At 37.3% G+C, this 20209-nt stretch overlaps 1 protein-coding gene across 1 annotated transcript in view; it reads right to left on the minus strand.

The window, feature by feature from the left end:
* The window catches only part of abhd17c (abhydrolase domain containing 17C, depalmitoylase), a 45254-nt gene extending 25341 nt beyond the window's left edge, over positions 1 to 19913 (minus strand). Inside the window, exon 1 of the mRNA XM_052561655.1 lies at positions 19108 to 19913. Coding sequence (XP_052417615.1) covers positions 19108 to 19571 — 464 coding nt within the window. The 5' untranslated portion in view covers positions 19572 to 19913. The remainder of the gene's footprint in view (positions 1 to 19107) is intronic.
* Positions 19914 to 20209: the final 296 nt, after the last annotated feature.

Here is a 20209-nt window from a genome sequence, read left to right on the forward strand (position 1 = left end):
ACACTTTATTTTGATTGTGTACCAACAGACGTTCTACTGACTATGCGGAACTTTGCAAGTATGCCAATTTTTTCCAACCCTGAACTAAGAGTCTACTAATACGCTAATGAGACTGGGTTTGTTAGTGTGTGGTAAGTAGTTAGTTAATAAGTTATTACCAGTGCTGGGAAGTAACTTACTACATGTAATATGTACTCGTAAGTGGATTATTGTAATTAATACTCATAAATGGATTAGATTACATTTTAAAATGCTCATAATCAGATTACTGTTACTTTCATATGGATCACATGATTATACATTATTCATAAAATTGTGGTAAATCATTGGTGCTCCCTAAATCCGTTTCTCTTTGAAATATTTCTCTTACTGTGTGTCATACCATTTGGCTTTGACTATATTAGTCAATTATAATATATACTGGCCATGTAAATGTCAAGTAAATAAATTTGTGGTCCATGCTTCTGAATTTGGGGGATAATCACCAAATATTTATAGCTTTCAATTGGTTCATTTGGATTGTTTTCGTTTCAAAATATTTTTTATTTTAAGTTTTTATGACTGATTTATTAGCTTTTTATCAATTCACGAACACACTATAGCCTCTTACATTAACCCCGGTTAGGAAAACCCTGGTGTAATGCAATTTTTAATGCACTTTATGATGTTGACATCAAATAATGGAATATTTTCTTTCTCTTTGCTTTTTTTTATTTTTATTTCAATATGGTATGTTTAATGGCAAGTTTAAAACAAGAAAAATAGTCAGAATACATTTAAGAGTTCCCTAGATTACATTACTAAATCCAGTTAAGATTAAGTAATCTGTAATCAGTAACAGACTACAATCTGTAAGTAATCTACCCAGCACTGGTTATAATTAACAATGTCAAAAGAGGAACAAAAAGTGCAACCACTGATTTACTAAAGAACAAAGTCCCTGAAACTTCTGGAATTGCAAAATGAATCCTGGTTAATTAAATTCATCAATACTCCCAAATATCTTTGCCCATATGAGGTCATTCGACCTCCAAGCTTTTGGTTTTCCTGACCTCAGGTACTCAAGAGTGTTTAGCCAGGATCCAGACTACGTTATATAAAAAGACACCTGCCTGAGTCTGCAGGTGTAGACAGCATGCAGTCGAAGGCAGAAACAATTCACAGAATTGGGAAGGACTACATGAAGGGAAGGAAGCAAATATAAAAGATTCACTGGAGAGAGATGAACTGTGGTGAAAACTGTGTAGGTGTGAAAAGCAGAGGAGGACAAGCCAGATTTTATGGTTGCAATGTCTGTCACACAAACCCAGGGCAGTTAAAAATTAGTCCACGCTTCACTGCAGAACACACTGGCTTCCCTTCCTGCTCTCAACCCATGTCTCTGTATGCCTCTGACGTCTGCGTCTTACTAGTAGTTTCTCAGTCATAAGCCTCACTGACAGACTAGTAGAAGAATCAGATGGAGACGCAGCTGCTCATCTCAGCGGGTGAGCGCTAACAGCTCCAGCGGCTCTATTCCCTGCTGCGTTAGTTAATAGCCCTGCTGACTCACAACACAACTTCTGACTAGCTTGAAAGTAGTCTGGGTGGGCTCTTGAGGACTCGGGAGAAACCAATGAGTTGTTTCTCACGCTGACGAATTCATAATCTACTGTCCCACTTGGATCTGGTATTAAAGATTCCCTCAGAAAACAGTGGTTGTTATACCAAGAGGTTTTCTGGGGTTTGGCTACACTTGCTTTTAGGTATGCATGCTTTCTAAGAGTTCTAAGAGACTTTCTAAAGTTTATAAATTGCATTATTTTTTATTCTTGCCAGTGTTTAAACCATTAAACGCTCATGCACTTCCCTGGAGATCGTCCGCACATGCACACTTGCACATAATAATGCCTGGTTCACACAAACTCTGTTTGCAGTGCAGATTTTTTCCGCGCTCATGTTATTGGATTAAAACGTTCACACTGCACACATCGTTGCGCTCTGGCAGTGCGTTTAGGATCGGTGCATCTGCAGCAGTGCAGAGATAGTTTCCGCACTGAGCATAGACTGTAGGCACCGAGTCTATTTTTTGCTGCGTTTGCACATGCTGAATTAAAGTAACAGTGCATTGTTTGCAGTAAATATGAACATGCATTGACACAAAAATTTTGTAATTACACCATAAATGCATATAATTAAAGTCTGTGTTTCAAAGCTAACACATAGGCTATGGCTTTTTGGCTAGGTTTAAAGGAAAAGAGCACTTTTAGAAAAACAAAGCAATCATTTTAAAGTTTTCAAAGTTCTTACTGAAAGTTCTTTATGAATGCAGGATTGCTTGTAATAAATGCAAAATTTAAATTTAAATGCAAAAGAGAAAAGGCAGTAGAGCTGACTGTTTCTGTCAATGGTCAGTTTTAATTTAGAACATTTGTGATAATGTAAGAAAAGTAGTTGAAATGTTTTGCTTTAGCAACTTAATATATAAATTAAAAAGCAAAAGTAAAAAGCACTGAATAATTTATGAAATATTGTATTACAGTACTGTGAAAAAAAGAATTTTCAAGTAACAATGTTTGGATTCGAAATCAGAATAATGGATAAATTTTGCATTTAAGGTAAACAGCCATGGATCAGGAGCAGACTCCTGTGTGAAAGCACAGTGCATGTGCTTGAAAGATGCATGTGTGCTCTAATGTAAACAAACACGCATGAGAAGAACATGGGCAAAAAAACACATGAGACGTGCTGAATGAAAGCACATTCACTCTCTAACAGCAGATGGCACTAAACTGCAGAAAATGCAGTCCTTACCCTGGAAACCCCCATAAATAAAGCAGCTGCACTACTTTCTAAAACATTTAAATAAATGTAAATAGCCATTCAGATTTTGTGGATTCCCTATGGTGTTCATCACAGCACCATTACTTAAATGTTTAGACTAAATAGGCTATTTATTTTCAAACTTTGTTTCATTTTAATCTGGCCTACAACATGCCCTAGATATTGTTTGAAAGTGTTTTGATTCTTTATTGTTCATTCAGACTTTACATTAAGGCTTCATTAGTTCGTTCGTTAGTTAACAAACTAGAAGGCTGGATTGGGTTTGGGCTCCCACGGGACCCAACGCAAATCTCACGGGAGGAACGGTGGTGTGTAGAAGAAATGGAGTCAACACAAGAATTCGAGAAGAAAATTAAAGCTGCTGTTTACTTGACAAAAGCAAAGCAAGACAAGTCAGACATCTGGAAATAATTCTCATTTGTCACTGAAAAAAAAATGAGAAAGAGCGATTTCCTGTCCTCTCAAAATTCACACGTTTTATTTTAAGCATTCCCGCATCTAGTGCACCATCAGAGAGGGCTTTCAATGTTTCAGTCAGCAATATACTTTTCCTTCATAGTAATATGGAGTAATCAAAGCTATAAGGCCCAGTGTTCAAATTAATTTGTTAAGTAGTCTAGGACTAGACTCTACATGTATATAATGTATTTTTTGTTTTATTTTTTGCAATAGCCCGTTAAGCTATTTTGTTTTATTTCGTTTTGTATTTATTTTGTTAAAATTATATCTAGTGTATTTTCTAAGTACTCTGTTTATTTAATAGTAAAGTTATTTCCTAGTTAATCGTTTGGTGCATGTATGCAGTAGGTCTATCCTGCATTTAAAAACTGAGGTGGTTTTGTTTTAACGGTTAATGTTTTATAACACTAATAAAAAAAAATAATAATACCCCAACGTTTTTGTCATGTGTGGTGCTTTGGTTTAGCATTGGTTACTTCATATTATTTAAATTCAATCATGTATAAAATCTGTTATTCTGGATGTTAACATGAACAAATTCTGAGTACCTTTTAGTCTGACTACCCGGTGTACATTTTTTCACAAGTTTTGAGATAATGTCAGCAGGAGTGGAGACAAAAATTGTGGGTGCGGGCGGGAGTGGAACACATAGGTTGTGGGAGTGGTCGGGCCTGGTCATACATTCAGTGGGAGCAGGCGGGTGTGGGTTTAAGAAAAAAAAAGCTCGAACGTAAACTGCCAATGAAAAAATTCATTAACCTTAGGTATTCCGATATTTAATAACACGTTGTTAAAATCTAAAGTTGCAACTGTGTTAATGAGCTAATATGAACTAAGATTTAGTATTCAAGTATTTTTTTAACAAAGATTATTAAGTTATGTAGCAAATGTAACTATTGCTCATACCTATTGGTCTTCATAGTTCCTTTGCATTGGTTTATTGTATATAAATGTTCAGTTATTTTTGTTCCAAGAAAAAAGTTATTTAACCGGTTATACTGTATGACCAATTTCAAATTTCAAGACCATGATAATACCATATACCGTGATAAAAGCATTAGCAATTAACTGCAACAGGAGAATTTGATATCGGCATATCCCTAATTCAGAAGATACATAGTCAAAATTTGCTGATTTTTTTGGACCCCAGAACATTCAGTTAAAGGAGATTAAATGACAAATGTGTACTTTTGAGTGAACTACCACTTTATCACACTGGTCTCATAGAGGGCCATAACTCTTGACAATTCATCTAAACGTTTCCAAAAACGACATCCTAATTCATACAACTTTAAATGTTTCGGTGGTAGTCCTGCTCTGACTTCTTTAGGAGCCAGAGAGAAACACCATTTAGTCCATCACCTCCATTTCATTTTGAATCTGTGAGCATGACAGACCTCTTTCAGATGAGTGCGAGATGTCAAAGAAGTCAGCAGGACATCCCCTACTAAAATAGAGTTTAAGTCAGCAAGTGGGATGCTGCCTTGAGCTCAAAGTAATTTAATAGAAACATTTTCTCTTTTCTATCTGGTTGGTGCAAAACAATCTCAGTACATCACACCACTGAAACTACTCTTGTCAGTAAACTGCTGTTTTTATTTGTGGGGGGGGGGGGGGGTCTAGTGACCAGCTGCTCCTGTCTTATCATTTGGGATTTACTGCTATGCTGTACACAGTTTACCAGTAGGAAGCCCATGTCTGGTGTACAAAGGGAGAAAAACCTTAATCTTAAATGTGAAAGTAGGATGTGGAGCCATGGACCATGTAAGTCTCAGCCTCAAGCTCACATGGTGAATCGAACATGTGAAAGGTACCCGATTAAAACGTCTGTCTGTTCTCCTGCAGTCATCATGCGGATCACAAACGGATGTCGCTCTGAAATGAGATTAACCAGCAGGGGTGGAAAAACGATGAACAGGAAGAGATTCGATTTCAGTAAATAAACACTTCGATCTTAGTGCTAAATATTTAATTTATTATATTATATAATTATATATTTAATTATAATTTTTTTATAGTATTCGAAGGATGCTAGCTCCACATATGCCTTTTCAGATCTTAAGATTGTTTCTTCCATATTGCCAATTTAGATGTATGGATATGACCTCCCTTTTAAATGTTGTCTTCTGCTCATTGTGTTACTCTCTGAAAAGCACTATGGTCGAAGTTGTTGTAAATTTGATGTTAAACCAAACATCATGATTCCAACTGCTCACATTTAGAGGTCTGAAATACCAAATGTTACACTTCAGACATGAATGACACCACAATTAATGTGGTTTGTAAGTGATCACACTTAGGATTTTTCTACTTGTGAGCAATGAAAGAAAGGACTTGGAGTCAAGACCAGAATATATTAGAAAACTGGAGGCAGTAAGAAACCACCCAAAACATTACAAACCACAAATTAACATCCTACTCAATATCCTAGCATTGTGGCTGATTTGTATGCTAAAAACGGTTCGCAATGACCCTTAAAAAGATGTGATTTCAACGTAAAAATGTAATTAATGCTACCCCCAATAAATTAAGCCTTTTCAGATGGGAAAAAAAAATCATTCCGGACTGCTAAATCGGTCTGAGATATCCCAGAATTCAAGAAAAGTGTGAAGATCTAGCTGTCCAATAGTGCACCACTGATCAGCCATGCAGATCATTTTCAGGGCAAAACTGTCAGCACAGAGGAAGGTTAAAGAGAGTCAAACTGAGGAACCAGTGCACACAGTACAGTAATTACTGAGGAAGTTCTGCCTTTAAAAGCAGGACAAACTTAGGCTAGTGAAAGGGGAAACAGCGTTTAAAAAGGCGAGAAGCAAAAGCGTGGGTAAGAGAATAGTTTTTCCACCAGTTTAACAGTGACATTTAGCAATAAGACTTAAAAGAACAGAAACTGCCTAAGGGCTGCATGACATGCAAAATGTGTGTGACTTAATGAATGCGGTTTTAAAATGAGCATTAGAAACAGGAACCTTGAAGGATGAAGGTAAATAAATGGTAGATATGAAACAGTTTTGGGCTGCAAGTGTTTTTTTTTTTTTTTTTCTTCAGTATTACGCATTCCGAATGGATCGAACTGTTCAATACGTGCATCATAAAATCTTTAAGGGGAAAATTTGTTTTGTATGCACATGGCTTCGGGAAAAGCTTGATCAAGAACTTGGTACCCTTAACACAAGGACAGCATTTAAAAAGATTAACGACAAATCTAGATATTTTTCCTCATCTAGCTAATCTTTTTACTGTGTCTCCATGTCCTTTTCAGGTAATAATACAGTTGTATGCAGACCACATGGGAGTATACGATGTAAACGTGACAGATTAGTGCAGTTGCATTTTTCCCCAAAACCTTTTTTTACTTTTCATCCTCCCAAGCTCTAAGGCTACAACAACAGCAAAGCTGAATAAAATGGGCACACATGCCATAAGTGCCATAACTCAAAGGCATTTGTCGCATTTCCACTGAAAGCCTCCCAAGTTGCAGCAATTTGTCTCATTGCAAACTAGAGATATTCTGCATAGAATACATAAACCACTGCCTGAGGACTGCATAAAAGGCAAAACAAAGTAATGATACAAGTTACAATGGACAATTTGTGAAAAAGGGAGACTTTTTTTAAGGGATGCACAATAGTGATGCGCGGGTCGTCTCTTAACCCGCAGGTAACCCGTCGGGATAAGAAATTGGCACTTTATTGTGGGGCGGGTCACTAAAAACAAAATTTTTTTTAAATCCATTGATGTTTAATGGAATTTAGAGGTGGAAACTTTGATTATTTTAAGAGATTCATTGATTTTCATATCGTTCACCAAAATGATACATTCACTGATTCGTTCACTGACCATTTCTTCATATTACACAAATACGCCAGCAGTTGGTGTCTTATGTGTTATGTCTTAACTCTTTAGTCAACGAACGTATTTACTTGTGACAAAAACTGATTTGGCTTTATTAGTGTGTGCATGATCACATTAAATAGTCTAAACAAATTGCTCAGATTAACAAAGCACGAGGTTTTATAGGGGATTCAACGTGCAGTTATGTTCTACATTTCAAATATGAAAATAAGCGTGCACCAATAACTGCTCTTTGTATCTGCTGATTGCTGATCGAGATTTACATGCTTGGCTCACTGACCCTGTATACTCTCATTCATTTAATTCACGAACGAGATGTATCAGTTCATTCAACTCTTTCACCTACGAGAAGATCGTATACGTTCACTACATTCAATGCGCACTGCTGTGGGAGGAACTTCATTGAACGAGAAATTGGTCTTTTACTGTCTATGGTCAGTGGATTATGTAAACGAGAACGATTCGGTCACCTAAAAGATTTGTTAACGAACGAACCATCATAGTGCAATTACCTATAGCCTATATTGATAAGGTTACGATACGAAGGTCTAAGTAGCAACGTAACCGTGATGTCCCCGATGAGCGGAGCGGGTCAAGAAATTTTACTTTGTTTGCGGGGCCGGCTGGGGTGGGCCAAATAATTTCATGACAGCGAGACCCGCGGGTTGAAAAAAAAAAACCGACCCGCGCATCACTACTGTACAATATTATCGGAATAATATCAGAATTGGCCGATAGTGGATTAAATGGAAATATTGTCATTGGCCTGATATGAAAACTAATGCTGTTATGTCTTGCTGATGATAGTAATGCTTTAACTCATATGTAGTGCAGTGATTAAATATGTAGTTTAGTTACATTCAAAGCTTCAATGTACTGTCATTATAGAATAACTATTATTGTTTAATTCTAACAAATAAGATCCTGTTAAAAACTAACCAAAAAAAAAAAAAATAATAATTATATATATATCAGCAATCGGTCAAAATGAGTCGAAAATTATCGTCATGTCAGAAAAACCAATATTCTGCATCCTGCTGAACTACTACATGCGTACACTGTAAAAAATATATTTTTCAAAAGCTGCAAATAAAATAATTTTGAAGATTGTTAGAGCATGTTTTAAAAGAAAATACCATTTCAGTTTCTTCAAAAACTCACATTTAATGTGTTGCCATTTCTTTGTAATGATTTGTGAAATACACAAGCAATTTCTAAAGAAAATATTCACACTAAACCCTACACTTTGTTTTTCCAGTGAACAAAGGTTCATCAATCTTAAAGGTATAGTATCAAATAAAGTCTGATTAATTCAAAAGATGACAAAAAAAGGTGGAAATTAATCAGGTTATGGTAAATTATGGTTTTGCTACAAGAAGGTAAGAAAATACTACACAAGTAAAAAAAATTTGGCAACTTTAACCTACCCTTCTTACCTTTTTATCTCAAACTTAGCATAAGAATTAACTGTAGTCCTGGATTTGAAGGTAACAGACAGAGTATCAGAATTTGCTATCCATTAGGCCAAGGCAGCTTTGTCTGCTTCATTAGGAGCAGTGTAAATAATTCACACTGAGAAGAGGAGATACTCTGTACTACGGTGAGACCTGTACTGTCAGGTTGAACTTTTAATCAACACTTTAACTTTTTAAATTGTTATGGGGTCATTATTATTATTTTTTTTTTCCTTTTCCGATGACTTTAGGAAAGTTTAATTTGACAGACTTTTTCTTTCAGAAAGCCTCTGAAGTTAATTACTTGCATAAACCCCCAAAACCCTGCAAACACCTGGACAGATGCAAGCAGGTGCCAGAATACTGACAATATTAATGCCTGGAGAGGGTTGTGAGACTGAAACACTGCTGACTGAATGAATATAGGACATTTCACAAGATATGGCAGCATGTGGGACGTGTATAATGTCTAGACCATAAAAAACTGCAACAGATTATTGGTGAGAAACACATAGTTATAGAGAATGCTCACTATGCTAAAGCTGGATAAAATGCTCCCAACAGACCTTGGCCTTCAAATGTTATGTTGAAAAGGATAAAAAAAAGATTTTCCTCCAGACTGTCCAAGTAATTCTGCCTATGGCCTTATGCAATGCATTACGTTCCATAAACAGAAAAGGACTTACTGCACAAATGGACCAAATATAGGCCAGAAGCCCCAAGAGAAAGCATAGAGGAGGTAAATAATGCATTAAAAACTCAAATCCTTTGTGCTTTATCTTACTTGAGCAAACACCTCGGATAAAACCGGCAAATGTTTGGATGGAGCAAATGGCCTCAAAAAGGTGTCAGGTGCTGATATGGTAATACTTAAAACAGATTAGCATTAAAATGTACTCTGAGCCATGTTCTCAATTTAATGAGTTTTAATTTATTCAAATGAGTTTGAAGGATTCCGCCTTTGCATTGAATACAAATAGAACAGTTCAACTTCAGAGAATTCTTAACTTCAGATTATTAAACATTAAACTCATATCCATAATGGAGAATATCAGCTGTTAGCAGATAATTGCCACTGTAAGCATAACTACTGCCTAAGCTGCAGATCCCAAACCTGAAATATTAAACTTTTCATGTAACTCACACTGCAACGTTTTTGCTATAGACATTAAAAGCTTGTTTTTGGTGCGCTAAGCCAATTTCTTAAAGCGACTGGAATAATGACATTTCAAATTGCATTTCTCCAAAACATGATGTTTGACATTACATCCAATAACATTGGAGAACTTAAAACAATTTTCAAAAAAAACATGTTTATACATTCATATTTTACAGAAACATGCAAGTTCCTCGGACTGATGTTTTTGCCATTCATTTAATATTAAAACTAATTTCACAATCCAATGAATTTTAGATTATTTTGTCAACTCTGAAATACAGTTCAGTATGAGTATGATCTTGCATCACCAAATAAACACGACATTAGAACGTTTGCACATCCTGTGGAACCAACAGAGAATGCAGTCACTTGCAACTGTTGTGCTAGCAAACGTACAAGAGGCTCAGAGTTAATTTACCCTGCCATGAGTACTTCAACACTCAGTACATCACCAGATCAATTTCAGGCTAGAGCTGGCGGCACAATGGAAGGTTAAAGTGAGTCAAACTGAAGGGCAACTGCACACAGTACAGTAATTACACATGAAGTTCTGCAAGTGCCACCATTAAAGAGAGTAAACACAGGAGGAAATGGCATTTAAGGATAAAACAATAAGCATACATGCAAATATTTCAAGCTATGCAAGCCCACAATTCATAAAGCACAAGTACATTTGTGTAACCCCTCTCTCCCGGGTCCTCACCACCACACCTCGCACTTGCTCTGAGTGGGCCTCGAACCCAGGTCTGTCGGTAGTGCGGTTTACCAACACAGCACCTAGTCACCTCCATTACATATGCATCTACAATGTTGCATTTGCGTTGACTATATTCCTGGACAAAGCGTCATCAAGACAAAAGCAGATTCTCAATTACAGTTAAACACATTCATATAGGGACTCACGTTCAAGCTTTTGCTTAGGGTTTGGATGAGATCTCTGATGGTGCTTTTCCACTGCATGGTACAGTTCCCTTTTGGGGAGTTTTCCACTGGAAACAGTACCTTGTATAGAGTACTTTTTTTTTAGTACCACCTTGGTTGAGCTTCCAAGTGAATCGTACAGTTACCAAAACGTGATGTGTAAACTCTACTGATCACCGATTGGCCGAAGAGAAAAAAAAGTCACTACCAGTGTCACTGAACTTGCAACAAACACAACAGATCTGCTAATCGCAGCACAGCTAGCAAAGGATTGAACGAAACTGTTTTTGAACGCACCCAAAGTCGCACTTTTTTTCATAGTTTAGCTGGTCCTGCGACTTATAGTCAGGTGCGACTTATCAAAATTAATTTGACATAAACCAAGAGAAATGAACTAAGAGAAATGAACCGAGAAAACACTACCGTCTACAGCAGTGAGAAGGCGCTCTATGCTGCTTAGCATAGAGCACGGCTGTAGACGGTAATGTTTTCTCTTGATTCATTTCTCTTGGTTCATGTCAAATTAATTTTGATAAGTCGCTCCTGACTATAAGTCGCAGGACTAGCCAAACTATGAAAAAAAGTGTGACTTATAGTCCGGAAAATACAGTACATTTCATTTTTCCTCAAACAAACATATTAACGAATAGCTCGACACAGCAGACTTTAGACCGCACTTTCTTCTGTGCAGATTAGTGCTTGCATAGACTAGTCGAGTGATCGACTACTTCAACCACTAGTCAGCGCTGTCGGAAACAATCACCTACTCGTGCATGCATTGAGCATAATGCATGCACAGAGATTGCAAGTACACTTGAATTTTATGATCACAATACTTTGTGTAGCTGTTACTTTCTATGACTTAATCCATGTTGCATGTAAAATTAAAATATGTAATGTTATAATTAGGGGTGTGCCCAAAGCAGAATACTTTATTTGGAATGACACTGATAATGTCTTCAAAAACTGACAAGGAATAATTCTGCCTGAATATTCGGCTGAAGCTGGCACAGTCTAGTGTTTGCTAGATAACAGTTGAGGGGATCAGCGCAATATTATACACAGATTTTCATAAATGTAACTTGCCATTCCAGGTTGATTCTCACCAAACCCCACAGAATACATTAATATAGCATATAGCATACGCCACGAGATTAACAGGATTATTTTATGACAGATTTGCATCTGCCTTAAAAGTTGAAAGTCACCATCTCTGCCATTCTCTGCCAAGTGAGAGCAGGACATTTCATGTGTGCGTTTCGAAAAAGGTAGGTAATAAGCCTTTAGAATAACAAGGTTGAGAAGATACCCCCATAGCTCACACAATTCCAATAAATTGTAAGGGGTTAAAAGACATCATTACTGATGATGCTGTTCGTCAAGGCCACAAACTCATTTAACCTGTCCAAAACCAAATGGCTTCTGAGAAAAAGGAAATCTGTACCGTATGAACTGTCATCAGCTTGCTGCGCAAGTGTCAAAATGTCCTCCACAATTTCACCAATTACTTCCATTTTTCAAAACAGTCCGCAAAATCGTCTATTAATAATTGTTTATTACGGTCTAGTGATGTCACTTCCCAATGCAAACACTCCCAATAAAATGGCCCCACCCGACACTTGATTGACAGGTTTCCGTGTAGACGTCGGAAATTCAAATGTAAAAATTGCGACTCCATTTGAGTTTTGGCAGTTTACATGCGCAGTGCAGAGAGAGTGAAAAGGCAAATGTGGGCATTAATATTGCTGTTTAAATATGACAGGCTCATAGCTCGTAAGATATGGGAAACAATTGCAAACGGACTTTGCATTTCCATTTTAAATTTGGCAGACACTGTGCTTTCGCTTAAACAAAAATGCAAACGGTAATGCGCGATTTGCATCTGCGTTTGGATTATGTCACATTTTATGCTTCCACAAATTGAAAACGCAATTGCAAATACAAAGCAATTTGCAATTCCTTTTGAATAATGTCCGGAATATCATTCCATAGACGATGCCTTCGTCCATCACCGATGGCTGATAGACATCATGTTGTTGTTGTCTAATTTCTGGCAAGCTGTATTGAGCTATTCATGAATCTGGTTGTTTGATGAGGAAAAGATGAAATGTAGTTGCAATTAACGCATCGAGAATCTGTAGGCTATACCTGCAGCAGTGGAGGACTGTGCCTCGATGAAGAAGCATTAATTGCATTAATTCCCGCCCACATGTATAAATCATTGTTCTACCCTTGAACGAAAAACGAAAAATTAAGCTGAATTCTTGGTTTTTCCATTTCTTGAAAAAAAAAAAAAAAAGGAACTTACATATCTTACATATAAAACACTACTTCTAAAACAGGAACCTATTAACTAAGAATCAAACTCTATAAATAACTGATTATTGCTATGAAGCAGTATTTGAGCTTCCTTATGGCCATAAAGAAAATGCTTTATTTCCTAATGGCTTTCTGGAAAGTTTGATTGACAAACTAGCACCAGTAACCCCAGGATAGCCATTAAAAACTGAAAGAACAGCTACAGTTCATCAGAAGTAGCTTCTGGTGTCATAAAGGTATTTTTTAAGGAATATTAGTGAATTTTCCCAGACAACAACTCTGCACGTCAGTGCCGTCACACTAACAGCAATTATCATACAAGAGACAGAACTCAGTTAGGATGTTGCTAAAAATGCAATACAATATGTTACGACCAGCTCGTATCAAGCCGCAACACAAAAGAGGGATCAAGCTGAAACGTTTTAATCAAAAACAGGTTTTTATTGAATTAAACATATCACAACCAAAGTCTAGGGGTAAGGGAAAACAAAATCTTGACGCCGCATATGTAAGAAAACACAAGGAGCCACTCAAGGCCACAAACTCATTTAACCTGTCCAAAACCAAATGGCTTCTGAGAAAAAGGAAATCTGTACCGTATGAACTGTCATCAGCTTGCTGCGCAAGTGTCAAAATGTCCTCCACAATTTCACCAATTACTTCCATTTTTCAAAACAGTCCGCAAAATCGTCTATTAATAATTGTTTATTACGGTCTAGTGATGTCACTTCCCAATGCAAACACTCCCAATAAAATGGCCCCACCCGACACTTGATTGACAGGTTTCCGTGTAGACGTCGGAAATTCAAATGTAAAAATTGCGACTCCATTTGAGTTTTGGCAGTTTACATGCGCAGTGCAGAGAGAGTGAAAAGGCAAATGTGGGCATTAATATTGCTGTTTAAATATGACAGGCTCATAGCTCGTAAGATATGGGAAACAATTGCAAACGGACTTTGCATTTCCATTTTAAATTTGGCAGACACTGTGCTTTCGCTTAAACAAAAATGCAAACGGTAATGCGCGATTTGCATCTGCGTTTGGATTATGTCACATTTTATGCTTCCACAAATTGAAAACGCAATTGCAAATACAAAGCAATTTGCAATTCCTTTTGAATAATGTCCGGAATATCATTCCATAGACGATGCCTTCGTCCATCACCGATGGCTGATAGACATCATGTTGTTGTTGTCTAATCTCTGGCAAGTTGTATTGAGCTATTCATGAATCTGGTTGTTTGATGAGGAAAAGATGAAATGTAGTTGCAATTAACGCATCGAGAATCTGTAGGCTATACCTGCAGCAGTGGAGGACTGTGCCTCGATGAAGAAGCATTAATTGCATTAATTCCCGCCCACATGTATAAATCATTGTTCTACCCTTGAACGAAAAACGAAAAATTAAGCTGAATTCTTGGTTTTTCCATTTCTTGAAAAAAAAAAAAAAAAGGAACTTACATATCTTACATATAAAACACTACTTCTAAAACAGGAACCTATTAACTAAGAATCAAACTCTATAAATAACTGATTATTGCTATGAAGCAGTATTTGAGCTTCCTTATGGCCATAAAGAAAATGCTTTATTTCCTAATGGCTTTCTGGAAAGTTTGATTGACAAACTAGCACCAGTAACCCCAGGATAGCCATTAAAAACTGAAAGAACAGCTACAGTTCATCAGAAGTAGCTTCTGGTGTCATAAAGGTATTTTTTAAGGAATATTAGTGAATTTTCCCAGACAACAACTCTGCACGTCAGTGCCGTCACACTAACAGCAATTATCATACAAGAGACAGAACTCAGTTAGGATGTTGCTAAAAATGCAATACAATATGTTACGACCAGCTCGTATCAAGCCGCAACACAAAAGAGGGATCAAGCTGAAACGTTTTAATCAAAAACAGGTTTTTATTGAATTAAACATATCACAACCAAAGTCTAGGGGTAAGGGAAAACAAAATCTTGACGCCGCATATGTAAGAAAACACAAGGAGCCACTCAAGGCCACAAACTCATTTAACCTGTCCAAAACCAAATGGCTTCTGAGAAAAAGGAAATCTGTACCGTATGAACTGTCATCAGCTTGCTGCGCAAGTGTCAAAATGTCCTCCACAATTTCACCAATTACTTCCATTTTTCAAAACAGTCCGCAAAATCGTCTATTAATAATTGTTTATTACGGTCTAGTGATGTCACTTCCCAATGCAAACACTCCCAATAAAATGGCCCCACCCGACACTTGATTGACAGGTTTCCGTGTAGACGTCGGAAATTCAAATGTAAAAATTGCGACTCCATTTGAGTTTTGGCAGTTTACATGCGCAGTGCAGAGAGAGTGAAAAGGCAAATGTGGGCATTAATATTGCTGTTTAAATATGACAGGCTCATAGCTCGTAAGATATGGGAAACAATTGCAAACGGACTTTGCATTTCCATTTTAAATTTGGCAGACACTGTGCTTTCGCTTAAACAAAAATGCAAACGGTAATGCGCGATTTGCATCTGCGTTTGGATTATGTCACATTTTATGCTTCCACAAATTGAAAACGCAATTGCAAATACAAAGCAATTTGCAATTCCTTTTGAATAATGTCCGGAATATCATTCCATAGACGATGCCTTCGTCCATCACCGATGGCTGATAGACATCATGTTGTTGTTGTCTAATCTCTGGCAAGTTGTATTGAGCTATTCATGAATCTGGTTGTTTGATGAGGAAAAGATGAAATGTAGTTGCAATTAACGCATCGAGAATCTGTAGGCTATACCTGCAGCAGTGGAGGACTGTGCCTCGATGAAGAAGCATTAATTGCATTAATTCCCGCCCACGTGTATAAATCATTGTTCTACCCTTGAACGAAAAACGAAAAATTAAGCTGAATTCTTGGTTTTTCCATTTCTTGAAAAAAAAAAAAAAAAAAAAGGAACTCTAATTTTTCTACTTTCAATATTAACAAAAAAAAAAAGGGCCATCAAGCACATGGACCAAACTGCAAAGGGAGCAACTTACATATAAAACACTACTTCTAAAACAGGAACCTATTAACTAAGAATCAAACTCTATAAATAACTGATTATTGCTATGAAGCAGTATTTGAGCTTCCTTATGGCCATAAAGAAAATGCTTTATTTCCTAATGGCTTTCTGGAAAGTTTGATTGACAAACTAGCACCAGTAACCCCAGGATAGCCATTAAAAACTGAAAGAACAGCTACAGTTCATCAGAAGTAGCTTCTGGTGTCATAAAGGTATTTTTTAAGGAATATTAGTGAATTTTCCCAGACAACAACTCTGCACGTCAATGCCGTCACACAAACAGCAATTATCATACAAGAGACAGAACTCAGTTAGGATGTTGCTAATAATGCAATACAATATGTTACAACCAGCTCGTATCAAGCCGCAACACAAAAGAGGGATCAAGCTGAAACGTTTTAATCAAAAACAGGTTTTTATTGAATTAAACACATCACAACCAAAGTCTAGGGGTAAGGGAAAACAAAATCTTGACGCCGCATTTGTAAGAAAACACAAGGAGCCACTCATGAGGAGAGTTTCCCCAGAGAGTGCCTGTCCCAAATAAGGCACAGAACTCATATACACTAGCTAATTATCAATTAGTATGAGGAAAATCAATAAGGAGCTCTCAAGATGTGGACCAATAGAATCAGGAGACTCAGGGTCGTCACAAATAAAAAAATATACAAACAGCACACAATAATATTGAAGCTAAACAGGTCACTTCCAACTAAGCATTGCATAAATAACATTTGACATTATTTCTTGGTGCACACCATCTTAGAAATCTTTTTTTTTTTTTTTTTTTCACTGAGCATTATGAATTGGCTTTTATGTGAAAATAAATACAATGCTTCATTAAAATTGCGCCAAAACAAGCAAGCATATGTGCCTTAAAATCCTGCCTGCAGAGCAGCCAAACAAACCATTTATATTTTGCATTCAACCAGCCTCCACTGCTCATTAAACAACATAACCACTGCCAGATGTGCGAACAAATTATGTTCCTACTTCAAAAATAATTACAGACATTTACACTCTTCAGTGTAAACATCTCCCTTTATGTATTATTAAAGACAAGGCACTTTATGGACTTGTCTTCAATCTGCCAGAAACACAACTTTCTAATGAGTTTGTTAAAGGATCTTATCCGGTTATAAATCATTGGTCTCTATTGGCATTTTGTCTTGGATTGGCTGTAGAAGACAACAGAAGCTATTCAGTTTGGTCATGAGAAAATCCAATGGTTAAAATACCATCCATGGACTTCAAAACATGAGGTCAGTTGTTGTTCAAACTGATTAACTTATCAGTTTAGCCGAAGATACAACCAAAGGTTTTCTTGGTTCAATGTAGTGTAGTAATACTCATGTAGATCATGTGCAGTCCTCATCATATTCTCATGACTAAACAGCTGCATGAATCAGCATGAACGACCCACAGATACCCGGAATGACCATTCAGTATACAGGCTGTGATCACACAAACAAGCCCATATGGAATCTGGGGCCACAGAATTCTGTCGAAATGTCAGCAGAAACTCTGATATGGCTTTTTCAGCAGAAAGAACTTCTGAGAAGTTCTAAACATTAAATACTTTAGATAATTTGATTATGCTTCACGTTACGCTCCATAAAAATAAAAAAAGTAAAGTATATTTAAATTCTTTTTACAAATTTAATCAGATTTTCTCCCAAAACCTACAGCCTATAGTTAATAGCCAAAGGCTATTAACCCTTTTACACCAAAATGGAGCCAGATTGTCATCATCCAACAAACATATCTCATCATTATATATATATATATATATATATATATATATTAGTACAGAACATGAAATAATGAAAACTCTTTGAATGAGAAGGTGTGTCCAAACTTTTGGTCTGTACTGTATATATATATGTGTGTGTGTGTGTGTGTGTATGCATATATACAGGCTGATAGACCAAATTGATTAACCAAATTGGTTATCTTCCCACTTTCCCAAAATTCTACTTCACTTATATATTAGCTTCAACAAGTCACTAAATAATTTGTATTATTTAAAAAAATTCTAGGTGAATATTAAGTAAATGTTTTGTAAAATGCATTCACTATAATAAGGTCTTTACAACCAATTTGTTAACATTTAATTCACGTTGGCATTTTATCATCCGCCCTGCTTTAGATACTGATATCAGCACCTGCCAAAGAAAAACACAGTCAAACTCTAATTTTCAAATTGCTGTTAAAAATAAAAGTATTAAGACTGACAATCAGTGATGTGACGTGATTATGCAACAACTTATTTGGTTATGTCACAACTCAGTTCACTTTTTTCCAAAAAAAAGAGGGCTGGTACAGAGGATTCAAGTATTTAAACCAGCAGGTTACTAAATGTATAAGAGAACCAACAACAGATCGACCAATACCAATAATAATTTAATGTCCCAGCATCCAAAAGCTGATATTCAAGAATATAGTTATTTGTTTATTATTTTTGACATAATGCCATTTAATATATATATATTTTAGAAGTAGCCTAATAACAATGCATAATCTGTTTAAATGCAATGATAATTGACTACCAGTTTATCTCTTGATAAGAAAACCTAATGTGAGACCCTGGATATCAATGGTATATTTTTAGCAATAGCCAACAAAACACTGTATGGGTCTTTTTTTTATGCCACAAATATTTAGTTTATTAAGAAAAGATCATGTTCCATTAAGATATTTTGTATATTTCCTACCTTAAATAGATCAAAACTTAATTTTTTGATTGGTAATATGCATTGTGAACATCTTCATTTGGACAACTTGATTTTTTCAATATTTAGATTTTTTGCACCCTCGGATTCCAGATTTTCCAGTAGTTGTATCTTGATCAAATATTGTCCTAAGAACCCATACATCAACAAACAGATTATTTATTCAGCTTTCAGATGATGTATGAATCTCCACTTCAATAAAACTGGTCTGGACTGGTTTTATGGTCCAAGGACACATATAATGAAATAAGGAAAACAGTAGTGCTGAAATGCATATGCACAGAACAATCACAGTACAATTGGGACAGGCGCTCAACCACAGAAGCACCTGCTCGGAAACACTCACTTGTTCCTCAGCACCTGCCAGGCCGCTTCGATATCAGCGTATAGGTTCTTCTCGGACGGTTTCCCGGTACTGACCCCGTAACCCGAGTAATCATAGGAGAACACGTTGCAGTTGATCCTGGAGCCCAGGCCGATGTAGAAGCTGCACATCTGGCCCAGATCCACGGCGTTCCCGTGGGAGAACAGCAGCGTGTAGCGGCTAGCGGGCGCGCAGCGGACGAACATGCAGCCGATCCGGTTTCCGCGGCTGGTTCGGGTCACCAGCACCTCGACGGCGTCCAGTTCGCGTTGGGAGTACTGCCAGTCGGCGCGCTCGGTGAGATGCAGGCTCGTCGCGCCGTTCGCGTCCGTGTGGACGGAGTAGGTGGGCTCAGGCGGTAGGAATGCCAGCTTAGCCGCGATGCGACTCGGACACGGCGGGCAGCAGAAGAGCCAGCACAACTCGCCGAGAGAGAAGCTGTTCATCCTCGGGCATGGAGAGCGGCTGATACCGGGTGAGAGTCGGGGTAGTTGCGAATAGCGAGAAAATAAGCAAGCGGTGTGGAGGATGCTAACGCTGTGCTAAGTGGTTTCAGTTTGGTGGTCGTTTGACGGAACGGTCGCTAGCACTTGGTTTTTGACATTTTCAAAAATATGTACATTCCAATCCGCCACTCATCCGTCTCGATCATGGGTTGAAAATGTCTAAAAATCGATCATTTACAAAACACAGCCAGCGTCAAGCTAGCCGTTTGCACATAATGTAAGCTGCCATTGCTCCTGGAAATATGGGATTTATCCGGTCGTGGCGGATATCCGGCTCCTGCTGCTGGCGACGTCACGAGCCTTTTCCTTGGATGGGCTGCAGGAGATTCAGGATACAAGTCAAATCAAATCGCCATTGTGTATATAGCGCTTTTTACAATGCAGATTGTTTCAAAGCAGCTTAACAGTATTGAAAAAGATAAATAGTGTGTCGAAACATTGTAAAGGAATGTCAATGTAACTGGGATAGGGAAGAAACAGGCAGACATTATTATATAATCCAGGAAAAAGTAGTAAGAATGGGACACACTGGAAGCATTACATCATCCATCCTACTGGCTTCAGTGGAGCACATACTA

This window comes from Carassius gibelio, chromosome B7, assembly GCF_023724105.1.
Source record: "Carassius gibelio isolate Cgi1373 ecotype wild population from Czech Republic chromosome B7, carGib1.2-hapl.c, whole genome shotgun sequence".
Classification (NCBI taxonomy): domain Eukaryota; kingdom Metazoa; phylum Chordata; class Actinopteri; order Cypriniformes; family Cyprinidae; genus Carassius; species Carassius gibelio.